At 36.8% G+C, this 12982-nt stretch overlaps 1 protein-coding gene across 6 annotated transcripts in view; it reads right to left on the bottom strand.

The window, feature by feature from the left end:
- Positions 1-12982, bottom strand: part of MAP3K20 (mitogen-activated protein kinase kinase kinase 20) — a 174335-nt gene that overhangs the window by 79329 nt on the left and 82024 nt on the right. For all 6 annotated transcript variants that reach the window (XM_073807566.1, XM_073807567.1, XM_033860012.2 and 3 more), the window contains exons 4-5: positions 7604-7705; positions 3346-3411 (exon numbers count right to left, since the gene is read on the bottom strand). In XM_073807566.1, coding sequence (XP_073663667.1) covers positions 3346-3411; positions 7604-7705 — 168 coding nt within the window. The remainder of the gene's footprint in view (positions 1-3345; positions 3412-7603; positions 7706-12982) is intronic.

The raw sequence follows: 12982 nt of genomic DNA on the forward strand, positions 1-12982 counted from the left end.
CCACTAGACTGTCAACATGATACTGAGGAATAATTAGCATTATTACTTCATGGTATATATGGTTTTTCCTCCCAGTTGAAGAGTAATTTTCTTGAAGGCAGAGATAATACTCATTTATTTACTTATTCATACATTCATTCATTTAACAAATATTTGTTGAGCATATACTATGGGCAAGGCCATGTACTATGTTCTAGCAGAGGAAGGTGAGCAAGACTGACATTGTCTCAGCTCTGGTAGAGATTACAGTCTAATGGTAAAGACAGTTAAACATCTATAATAAAGCGGGATAAGTTCCATGATGAGAGGCATGGAGACTGCCATAGGACCAAAGAGCAGTCTAAGAAGTCAAAGTGTAAGGAGGTTGAAGTTTCCTGGAAGAAATGATGCTATGCTAACCAGAAAGAGGAGACCTGGGGGAGGAAAGCAGTTTTCTAAGCAGAAGAGTGAGCTTGTGCAAAAGGTCAGGAGCAGAGGAAAAGGCACAGGCCAGGTCCAGAAGAGCCTTTGTGAGAAATGGAAAGGCAATGAATGATTTTAAGTGGAGGAATGAAAGGGTCAAGTGTGCAGAGGGGAACAGAACACAGGTAAGTAGATCACTGTGTGCAGCAGTGTTGTAGTCCAAGAGAGATGAGGATGCCTGCACTAAGGCTGTGGCAAAGGACAGGAGAGAAGTGGACCGAGTCAAGAAACAGGAAGCAGAATCAACTGGGCTTGGATTATTGGCTATGGGGGAGGAGGAAGAGAACTCAAAGAGGAAATAAAATAGAGGCAATACAGCATAATGGTTAGAACAGGAACTCTGCAATCGAACTGTAATTCCTTTTTATTTGATTACTGGATTAGGCAACTGGTATTGTCACTCACCGAGAAGGGAATGAAGGAATAATTTTTTTGGGGGGTAGGCAGAAGATGAAAAGATCAACTTGGACACAGTACATTTTAGTACACAGATTTATAATGTTAGACTTTTTAAATGAACACTTATTAATCTTATGATAAAAAAAAGTAGAAGTATTTTTTAAATAACTGAATATAGTATTAATATTTTTTTATTTGAAAAAATGTATAGCTTATTATATATAGTATCAAATTTACCCTTAGGCTATTTCTGTGTATTGGATCATGCAAAGGTTATTTTCTCCACTTATCAAGGTCATTAGTAACAGCTAATAAGTATTGCTAAACTACCATGTTCAAGGCACTGTGTGGCTTACAAAGGAAAGGCTAGAAACATTTCTTCAGGATTCTGCCCTTGGCCTTCTCCCTTCTTATGCTCTTATTCACCCACTCCCATAAAAGCCCCAACTACATCTTAACACTCTCAAATAGATCTCAGCCTCAAAACTATATATCTATCTGCTTATTGAACATATTCACATACGTATCTTGTGAGTCACTGCAATGGGAAGCCTGTGCACCGCAACGATGAGTAGCCCCTGCTCACTGCAACTAGAGAAAGCCCACGCACAGCAACGAAGACCCAACGCAGCCAAAAATAAATTTACAGTTTGTGTAGTTACTTGATGTGAAAACACATACACATTGAAACAATATAGATCAAACTTTTAACAGTTTTGGCGTGGGGGTGGAGACAGAATAGTAGGACTTTCATTTTCTAAGTTATATAGATTTATTTATTTATTTATTTTAAATTTATTTATTATATTTATTTATTTGTGGCTGTGTTGGGTCTTCGTTGCTGTGCACGGGCTTTCTCTAGTTGTGGCGAGCAGCGACTACTCCTCTTTGCGGTGCGTGGGCTTCTCATTGCGGTGGCTTCTCTTGTTGCGGAGCATGGGCGCTAGAGCGCAGGCTCAGCAGTTGCCGCGCATGGGCTTAGTTGCTCCGTGGCATGTGGGATCTTCCCGGACCAGGGCTCATACCCGTGTCCCCTGCACTGGCAGGCAGATTCTTAACCACTGTGCCACCGGGGAAGCCCTCAAACTGTAATTTCTAAAAATGGGAACATTCTCCATTGTTAGTCTTCATAATGACATCTTGGATAATTTAACCATTCTCCTCTCATGGGATATATAAGATATACTGGTAAACTAGATTAAAAGGAGAGATGTTAAACAACTTATTTGGATTGAAACTCTGAGCAAGAACTGAAAATGTACAAAGTCATAAAACTCTGATACTTCCTACTAGATTCTGTATTATTTCCTAATGACCTCCTGCTAGTCAATATATATTAAAAGTATTTAGCTCCAGGAAGCTTATGTCTAAGAAAAGCCAAAGGATAAGTGATGAAACCTAGAAAAGGGCAAGAACAATCAGCCAGAGTGAACTGTCAGGGTCAGGGTGCTGGTCCAACCTGGACTGCTGAGGAGTGGCAGCTGCCGACAACTGCCCCTTCTCCACCCCCGCAAGCATCAAGGTCCTGGGCAGCTGGATGGATTCCCGAGTTCTCTTCCTCTGCTGGCCACGACTACCCATTCTAAGGACCACACTATTAGCAGTTACCCATTTTAACTGCAGTGATTTAAAGATTTTCTAAAAATAAATTGTTTTCCTCCTCCTCCATACTTAGAAGAATCACTTAGAAAGCAAGTAAAAAAATTAAAGCATGTGAATGAATTGATAGCAAGATTTTTTGTTTTTAAGTAGCAAACTCTGAGGCAAACTCTGAGTGCTGGCTAGCTAAATAATCCCACTGCCTTTTTCCATTAATTTTCAAGTGATGTAATGGACAAAGCATTCTATTACCACTCCTACTTGAAGGTAACATCTAATCCTGCCATTTAAAAGTGCTCACTCTCCGAATTATAAAATACAGGATCATAAATAAACTTTAGGAAGTAGAGAAGAAGAAAAAGAAAGCTCTTACTTTCCAAACCTGTGCTGATCATTTTTGGGCACTCCTTCGGGTAATGTGAGTGACATAAAAAATTTACACCAAATAACTCAGGAGTAACAAGAACAAAACTCCAAACTGCTAGTACAGAGAGCCATCTAAAAATAGAAGAACTAGAAATACACAACTATGTGCTTTGACCAGCAATACCTGTTTTAGAAAATGATTCTAGAGAAATAATTAGGGATGTGTTGAAAATTTCTACTGAGAAGTATTAACTTCAACATTTCTTATCATAGAAAAAATAATGTAAACAACCCAAATGTCCATATTCTGTGCTACTTATACAGTGGAATACTATGCAGCCTCTTGAAATAATGTGGAGGATTTGAACATTTATTAATAGAGGAAAGATTTACACAGTATCAGCAGTGAGTCAAAACAGCAGGTTACAAAAGAGATGGAAAGCATGATGCCTATTTCTATACAACGGTGCATGTATTTTATAATAAAATAGGTAAAATAAAAACATATGACTACGTTACCATTTCTTGACTTGAGATCTCTGTGAATCACCTTGACAGGAGCCTCCATATGTAAATAGTGCATTCCTTTTTGTACAAAAAGGGAGAAAGGCCTATTAATATAATTTTTCAACATTGCATCAGTATTACCTTTCTATTTTAAACATCAGTATTACTTTCCATATTTTTGCAAAGGATTTAATAGCAAAAACTAAATTCATGTGCTCTGTTCTTCCATGATGGATAAAATAGGGACAGGATATGCCCACATTAAGAAAATTTATATGCTAAGAAAAATTTATGTGCTTTAACCTCTTAGAAGTTGGAATTTGATTGTGGATAAAGCTAGCTTCTTATAATACCCAATAAGGACACCTTAATTTTCTGGAGTCTGCATGAAAATAGCACAGATACCACTGGAAGAAATGCTCCAATGACTAAGGTATTCTATACTACCAACTGCCTTCTAAATCAGCCAAAGTTCTGACCAAAAATTTCAGTTTTCATTTGCATGTCTGCAGTTACCCAGTGAAGCTTGGTTTCTCAGTACTCATTCCAGTAAGACCCTGGGAGTGGAGGTGGGGTAGGGGTGGGGAGAACTGGTTGGATTCATTAGTTGTGGTTGGTAAAGGATTTGGGGATCCTCAGATAGAAAAATATACAGTAGTTACAAAATATTTTATTCTTCTTACAAGGATAAATCTTCGACATAATATATATTTAAATGTACTCCAAAATTCTCTACAACATACTGAAAATCAGGTTACTTCAGTAAATTGGATGTATATAGAGTTTCATTATTTTGAATTAAAAAATGACTCTTTCCCAGTATTTATACAGTCTATCCCCTTAGAATAAAGAACAAGAGCATTTTCTACTGAAACATTTCCTCTCTTTATTTCTCAAGTTGTCTTTTCTAAACAATGGAATAGCCCCTCACCCCAATCAAACAGGTTCCTTTGGTTAATGAACTACCTTTTTTTTTTTTTTTTTTTTTTTTTTGCAGTACGCGGTCCTCTCATTGCTGTGGCCTCTCCCATTGTGGAGCACAGGCTCCGGAAGCGCGGGCTCAGCGGCCATGGCTCACCGGCCCAGCCGCTCCGCGGCATGTGGGATCCTCCCGGACCGGTGTCCCCTGCATCGGCAGGCGGACTCTCAACCACTGCGCCACCAGGGAAGCCCTAATGAACTATCTATTGAAAAATAATTTAATAACTAGGCCTTGGTTCTTTTTTTCAGTATATAGAAAATTTCAGTTTTATAAAAGCTAATTTTAAAAATAATCTATTATTTTCTACATTCTGATTATTATATAGTGAAGAATCATGAAAGAACAAAGAAAAGTTTCAAAAAATTTAAACTCTTGCCATATAAAGATATTACTGAAGAGTCAACAAAAGTATTAGTAATTCAAATGATCTTAAACAAGATATAACTGGAATAAAAGAAATATTTCTTCTAATATTAAGTTCTACATATTCGAAGCTCTGAAAATTCAAAAGCTACAACTCAGGTAACTTTTAATAATTTTTATGACAGAATTTCATAGTTATTTCTCTTTTTCTTTAAGAATCAAATTCCTGAATAATTTTTCAGGTAGAAACTATTTAATTAACTATTAGAGGTAGACCTAGATCATGTCTACATTTGCTGACAATAAAGAATTTCAAAAAACGCTCAAGCACAGAAGCTTTAAATACAGGAACTTTTCTTCCTCATGGCAGCTATTACGAGAAAAAGTGTTGTAAATTATTTGTGTATAACATATAGTATACATTTATAGAATATTTAGTGTACATAAAAAGTTGTAATCAAAATCATATAAAATTCTATTTAATGTGTTTTTATAGAGCTATCTACAATTCTGTCTGCCTTATGTTTATTGCAAAAAAATAGGAATGCTGAAAAATATTTTCATCAATTTTAAGATTCAGAGTTTCCTAAAAAAAGATTTCACAGGAGTCACTGGGGAGATTTGGAATCAATGATGACCATTTGGAGATTGGATCCTGGTTTATTTGCTTTAATTGTTCCTTTTACCCATTGTTGACTGACCTGTAGCAATTTCAGATACACTGGCTGGTCTGCCCTCTATCCCTCTTCCCACCCAGAAAGAAGAGAATCTTTTTTTTTTTGCCTTTTAGGAGGTTTTCTCTTTGCAGTGATGTTAAGCAATGCCTATTTCAAAATGCACGAATCCACTCTTATTTGAAATGAATTATTCATCCTTTGATTTCTCAACATCTTGTTGCTTCAGTGGCTTCAGTCATGGTCAAACTGAAGGGCACAGCTGAATTCAAAATGGAATCAACAAAAATCAAGCCTTCCTATTTCATCTCCAAGTTCTACACATAGCTTTATCAGAGAGGGTAGAAGTCATTCTGAAAGCACTGATTTCTTCTTCCTTTCGTAGGCCATTTCAAGTATTAAGTATTACTTGTGACTACACATGAACAAGTCTCTTCTCTGCCTCACGCTTCTCACCTGAGTCCAAACACATTAGAACTTGCCTTTCAGATTAATTCATCAGCCACCAAAAAGTGATTTTATTACCGTGTGGTTCTGGACACTCCCATTTTCTCCATCCCTATTTTTTACCTCTAGTTCCAGTGTGCTATTTAGTCCTGTTCCTTTTCTTCCTTGGACTTCTGATACAGAGTGCCAGGGCTCTTGAGAAACCACAGGAATGACTGAGCTGATCTGGAGCCAAAGGACTTGCCCTACAGACAGGGACTGTTGCAGGGGAAGGGACCAGGAGGGATGAGGTTTACAGGCTGGGGGCCAGAGAAGCTTAAGTGGAGGGTGTACAGCTGGAAGCTGAGTGACTGGTGTCGGTTGATTTGTTTGCTGTCTATCCATCTTAAGTGCCATTAAGTAATAAGATGGGTGTAATTGGCTGAGCACCCTAAATGCAAATGTCTGTAAGGTGAAGTGTTTTAAGTCAAGAACTGCTTGTATATGTATTTACATTTCTGTAAGTGTATTTCCACAAGGCTTCAGGCAGTTTCCAATAATAGCACATTACCCTGCTTACGAACAGGTGGCCTACTGATATGCAGAGAAGTGGCTATGATGTTACATGAAAATGTCTTGAAGAATGTGAAATTTTAAGGCTGATTTGAGACGTCTGATGCATGAATACACAATTAAGTTAATTAACACAGCCAAAGCCTTAGGTATACCATCCTAAACATAGAGCTTATTATTCTTATAAGGTAATGAAGTATCATTCAAGCAGCAGCGTTTAGCATGAAACTTTTGTTTTTTAATTTTCACTTTCTCCATTTGAAGAATTTGGCAGGTGTTGATGAAACTTAAGGCAGACAAGATAATTCCCCAAAGGAAAGGCTATTGCTTTTGGAAGTCCCTGTGTAACCTCCCAGTGAAAGCAAAGTATGAGTTGCTTTCCTTATTGGATGCTAAATATCCCTTTATTTGCTTTGTAAAGAGATGTTGGTAGAGATTGGAGCAGCAAAATGCAAAGGAGTTAATTGCTCCAGTAAAATTTGGAAAGACTTGCTTTCTAGGGGTTGCTAGAATACAAACGTAACCATCAGCATTCATTAGATTAAGTTGTTTCCAAAGCAACTTTGACAGTTATAAATAAAACTCAGAAACATTCAGTTAGGAAAATGGAAAATAAAAAGATAAAAATAAATGGAATTTAAATTGCTTTAGAAAGCATTTGTCTATGCAGGAATTTATGAGGGAAAAAGAACTAGGCACCTTGTTTAGGCATATTGTGTATTAAAAATATTTCATTTCCAAGGGTGATTTCCAAGTTTACATTAAATATAAAATAAAATCTGAATTGCTTTTGCATGGCAGGATAAATAAAAAAATTTTTTCCAAGTGGTTACTATTTTTAGCATATTATTATGTATCCGAAATGAGTAGAACTAATCCTACAGTAAGTCATGTTTTCTGGATACTGCATCTAAGTAGAGACTTGCAGCACAACAGAATTATAATCTTTCCATTTAATGTATCAAACAAGCTGGTCAATTACAATGTCACAAAATAGGGCAAAAATGCTGCCTTGGAGCCACTGATTTTGTTGGAACTTGGTTTTTGGTAAAAAAGAAAGGAAGAAGAGAAAAGGAATGCAGGAGTAGAAAGGCAATGATCTAAAATATTATGTGCACAGTAAGCTGCAGAATTCTTGCTACTTTTGGTCTGAAAAAAGAACATCTTAAGATACAGAATAAGAAATCCTCCGACTAAAGTCATCATGTCAGGATGCTCTCCATCAATTCTGTAAGAATACATGAAGCATTACCTTTGGCTACATCAGTGGCCCAGGTCATAATGTGTTCCATGTCCATCTCTTCACTTCTGTTACTGTTAATGTAATCATAGAGTGACCCCAGAGAAGCATATTCTATTTTCAAAGGAAACATAAGCATATAATTAAAACCAAGGCACATTTCAGAAATAAGACTTCATAGTTTCATTGGGAAAATGTGTTAAATTAACAAAAGGCATTAAAAGTTTATAAAAACTGTTCCATGCTGTTTCTAAAAGTTTCTAAAAGTGAATATCATCCTGGTAAGAAATCTGTCAAAGACAAGACCACTAACAGAATGAATAATAAAACTTGAGCTGACAATGAAATCCAAATACATTCAGATGGAATTCAGAAACACAAGGATGTTGCAAGAATGTATTTGAAACAAAGGTAGGCATGAATATAGGTATTTCTTCAAAAATTTGTTATTCTTATGAGATAAGATGAAACACATAAGTCAGAGGGTTTATGTGACAATGCAAACAAATCAGTATTTGTTGCATCAGGATTTAGAAGAGCCCTCAAATTTGAAGCACAAAAGGCCAAGAAAGTGAGAACATTCCTTTAAAAATGGCTTTGAGATATAAATTCTCTATCTTAAAATTCACATACTGTAAGTGTACAATTCGATAATTTCTATGATCCATTTTCAGTTTACTTTTGTGTATGGTTTGAGGTGAGGGTCTAAGATTTTTTTTTTTTTGCATGTGGATTTCTAATTTTCTCAGCACAGTTTGTTGAAAAGACTATCCTTTACCCATTTAATAGTCTTGACACTTGTTGAAAATCAATTGACCATCAATGCAAGGTTTTTTCCCCTAAATTCTTAATTTTGCTCCATTGCTCTATATGCCTGTCCTTGTGTCAATACTGCACCATGCTAATTACTACAGATCTGTAATAAGTTTTTTTTTTTTAACATCTTTATATAATAAGTTTTGAAATGCGGCAAAGACCTTAAACTTAGATCTTTCTTAAAACTGGTTTGGCTATTCCAGTCTTTTATATTTCTATGTGAATTTTAGGATCACCTTGTCAATTTCTTACAAAAAATGTGTGCTGAGATTTAGACAGGAATTGTTTTGAATTTGTAGATCAATTTGGGAGAACTGCCGTCATAACAATATTGAGTCTTCCAAGCCATGAACATGTAATCTTTCCATTTATTTAGATCTTTATTTTCTCTCAGCAATGTTTTGTACTTTTCATTGCACAAGTCTTAACACTTCTTATGTTAAATTTATACCCCAATACTATTAAATTTATACCAAAGTACTATTCTTTTTGATAGTACTGTGAATGGAATGGTTTTTAAATTTCATTTTTAGACTGTTCATTCCCAGTATATAGAAATACAATTAATTTTTTTTTTTTTTTTTTTTGTGGTTCGCGGGCCTCTCACTGTTGCGGCTTCTCCTGTTGTGGAGCACAAGCTCCGGACGCGCAGGCTCAGTGGCCATGGCTCACGGGTCCAGCCGCTCCGCGGCATGTGGGATCTTCCCGGACCAGGGCACGAACCCGTGTCCCCTGCATCGTTAGGCGGACTCCCAACCACTGTGCCACCAGGGAAGCGCCCTACAATTAATTTTTGTATAGTAATCTTGGATCCTTGTGACCTTGCTTATCCTGTTTATTAGTTTTGGTAGTTTTTTGTGGATTCCTGGGGTGTCCTGAGTCTTAGAGAATCATGTCACATAAGACAGTTTTACCTCTCCCTTTCTAACCTGGATGCCTTTTATTTTCTTTTTCTTGCCTGATTAAACTGACTAGAACCTCCAGTACAATGCTGACTAGATGTGACAAGAGCAGAACCTCATTTCCTTGTTCCCAACCTTAAGGGAAAAACATTCAATTTTTCACCTTTAAGTAAGATCTTAGCTGTGGGTTTTAATAGATGCTATTTATCAGGCTGAGAAAATTGACTTCTATTTTTAGCCTGTTGAGATTTCTTAGCGTGAATGGGTGTTGTAGAATGCCAAATGGTTTTTGTCTTTTATTCTATTATCTATTACGATGCTTTATATTAATTGATTTCAGAAGTTAAATCAACCTTACATTTCTGGGATAAATTCCACTTGGTTGTGGTGTATAGTCCTTTTTATTGGTGGCTGTATTCAGTTTGCTGATACGTAGTCAAGGATTTTTGCATCTATGTTCAGGAGGGACAGTGGTCTGCAGTTTTCTTATTATGTTTTATCTGGCTTTGATATTAGGATAATACTGGCCTTCTAGAATGAGTTGGTAAGTGTTCCTTCTTCTATTTTCAGAAAGAGTATGGGAAGGACTGGTGTTATTTTTTCTATAAACATTTGATAGTATCCACCAGTGAAATTATCTGGGTCTGGCGTTTCATTATGAAGATATTTTAAATTATAAATTTAAATTCCTTTACTTATAGTTCTGGGCAGATTTTCTGTTTCTTCTTGAGTCAGTTTTGAAATTTTTTATCGTTTCAGGGACTTGTTCATTGCAACTGAATTGTCTAATTTGTTGGCATAAAGTTGGTCATAACATTCTCTTATAATCCTTTTAAATTTCTGTAGGGACTGTAGTGCTATCCTCTCCCTCATTCCTGGTTTTGCTAATTTGTATTTTCTTTTTTGTTGGTCAGTCCAGCTAAAGGTTTGTCAGTTTTACTGATCTTTGCAAAGACCAAACTTTTAGTTTCATGGATTTTCTCTATTATTTTTCTGTTTTCTATGTTATTGCATTCTGCTCTAATCCTTATTATTTCCTTTCATTGGGCTTGCTTTGGGTTTATTCTGTTATTTTTGCAATTTGTTAAGGTTGGAGCTTAATGATCAATTTCAGACCTTTTTTTTTTTTTTTTTGCGGTACACGGGCCTCTCACTGCTGTGGCCTCTCCCGTTGCAGAGTACAGGCTCCGGAAGCGCAGGCCCAGCGGCCATGGCTCACGGGCCCAGCCGCTCTGTGGCACGCGGGATCTTCCTGGACCGGGGCACGAACCCGTGCCCCCTCCATCGGCAGGCGGACTCCCAACCACTGCACCACCAGGGAAGCCCAGACCTTTTTCTTTTTTTACCATATATGTTTAAAGCTATAAATCCCCCCCAAATACTACTTTATCTGCCACCTATAATTTTGATATGCTACATTTTCCTTTTCTCTCTGTCCAAAGTATTTAAAAATCCATTGTAGTTTCTTGACTCACTGGGTATTCAGAAATATGTTGTTTAATTTCCAAATATTTGGGAATTTTCCAGGTTTCTTTCTTGCATTAATTTCTAACTTAATTCTATTGTAGTTGGAGAACTTTTCAGTCCTGTTGGATATATTGAGATTTACTTCATGGCCTAACTTATGTATGCTAAAGAATGTTCCATGTGCCCTTGAAAAGAATATATATTCTTTGTTGGGCGGTGTATTCTATGTATGTGCGTTAGGTAGAGTTGGTTGAGAGCGTTTGTCAAGTCTTCTATATCCTTGCTGATTTTCTATCTAGTTGTCCTCTCAGTTACTGAGAGTGGGGTAATGAAATCCATTATTGTTGAACTGACTATCCTTTAAAGTCTGTCAATTTTTGCTTCATGTACTTTGAGGACCTATTGTTAGCTGTATATACATTTACAATTGCTGTATCTTCCTGATATGCTGATCCTTTTATCATTATGAAATGACCCAATTTATCTCTAGTAATATTTCTTTTCTTAAGCCTATTTTGTCTGAAATTATGATAGTTACTCCAGTTCATGGTTATTGCTTGCACGGTAGTACAGAATTAAGGTTTCCAAAGATCAGAGAAAAGATGGTCCACTATCGTATCTTTTCTTTTGACTTTGGAGATTGAGATTCTAGTCACCCCATTTCTTTGCAGATCTGGGGGAAAGATGTTCACTTCCCTTCCAAGGGAAATAAAATGGCAGCTGCCTCTTGGACTCTGTTCCAGGTCTTATAAGCAGATTTTAGAAAATCTCTGTGATGAGAAGTTTCAGCACGCACAGGTGCACACATACACATACACCCTCTCACCCAGAAATCATCAATTCTGGTCCCTTCATTCACATATGAGAAAACTGAGACATAGATCATCAGTGACCCACCTATGCAGCTTTGGCAGAATCAAGACAAGATTTCATTCTCAATTCCTATTCTGGTGTTCATTCCATTCCATCACTCTGATAAATTATTCTTTCAAGTCCTCAGTATGAGTGACAACAGCTGCCTGCTGTAATAACCTTTTCTATTAACAAGTACACTCAGGTTGGAATAGATTCAAGCCATTCAAGATTCCCCCCTCAGAACCCCAACATCTGAGAAAGACAATGAGGTTCTAAAGAGGGGGAGCTAGCTAGGCGGGGTGATCAAGGTGTGTGTGCCTGTCTCTTTCTGCCTTAACCTTCCCGTACTAAGACTTATTTGTGTTCATTTCAAGAGGCAGGGCAAGTGCTATCATCCCCTACCCATTTGATCTTCCACACTTGACTCAGTTCGTGTACGTACGTCATCCCTCAGCATCTGTGGTGGGTTGGTACCAGGAGCCCTTGCAGATACCAAAATCCACAGATACTCAAGTCCCTTATATAAAATGGAGCAGTACAGTCGGCCCTCCACAGCCATTGGATCTACAGTGTGCTCATAGGCTTCTTGCATACAAGAAGAGGAGATTCTGTATAATCAAATTGAGAAATGTATACCACTGTGGTTCTACCACTAGCTGGGTAACCTTGGGAAAGTACTTAAGTTAGAGTTTTAGTTTCTTATGTGAAATAAAATTACTTTAGCTATTTCATAGGGTTATTCTAACTATTAGATGAGATAATTTATAAGGAAGTATCTAATCCAGCCCTTTTTACTGAGGGTGTTTTGTTATTTTATATAAAGACAATCCAAGTCCTTGACACTACAGTAGAAGAGAGGGCTAATCTTTTAAGGTTTTCTTGTTTGCTTTGTTTTGATCAAAGAACTGCCGTGATAAAGAACCTGGTCAAAGTTACGTATTGTAAAATTGAACACCATACTTATCATAGACCTGAAGTTGCTCATTGGATTATACAAATATGAGTATAAAGTGTTAAAAATATGTGCCTTTCTGTGTTTTTATACGGCAAAATTTTCTGTGTGCTCCTTTTTGGAAAGGGTATTTCCATCAGTTATAAACTGCTGCTCCAAATTATGTGATAATTTAGATCAAGGTCATTATCAACGCAGATGACCAAATCTGAAAAATATTCTCATGTCAGAGGCCTTGAAGGAAGAATGCTCTAACGGGATTAAAATGCCTTGCAAAGAATTATAACATGAATAGCTCAAGAAATCTTAATTTGTAAAAGGTCACAGAGTTACAAAAAACATCGCTCACTTCAACTAATTAAATGAAATTTTAGTTAAATGGCACCTTTAAATATTGGT

The sequence above is a fragment of the Tursiops truncatus genome, chromosome 7, assembly GCF_011762595.2.
Source record: "Tursiops truncatus isolate mTurTru1 chromosome 7, mTurTru1.mat.Y, whole genome shotgun sequence".
NCBI classification, from domain to species: domain Eukaryota; kingdom Metazoa; phylum Chordata; class Mammalia; order Artiodactyla; family Delphinidae; genus Tursiops; species Tursiops truncatus.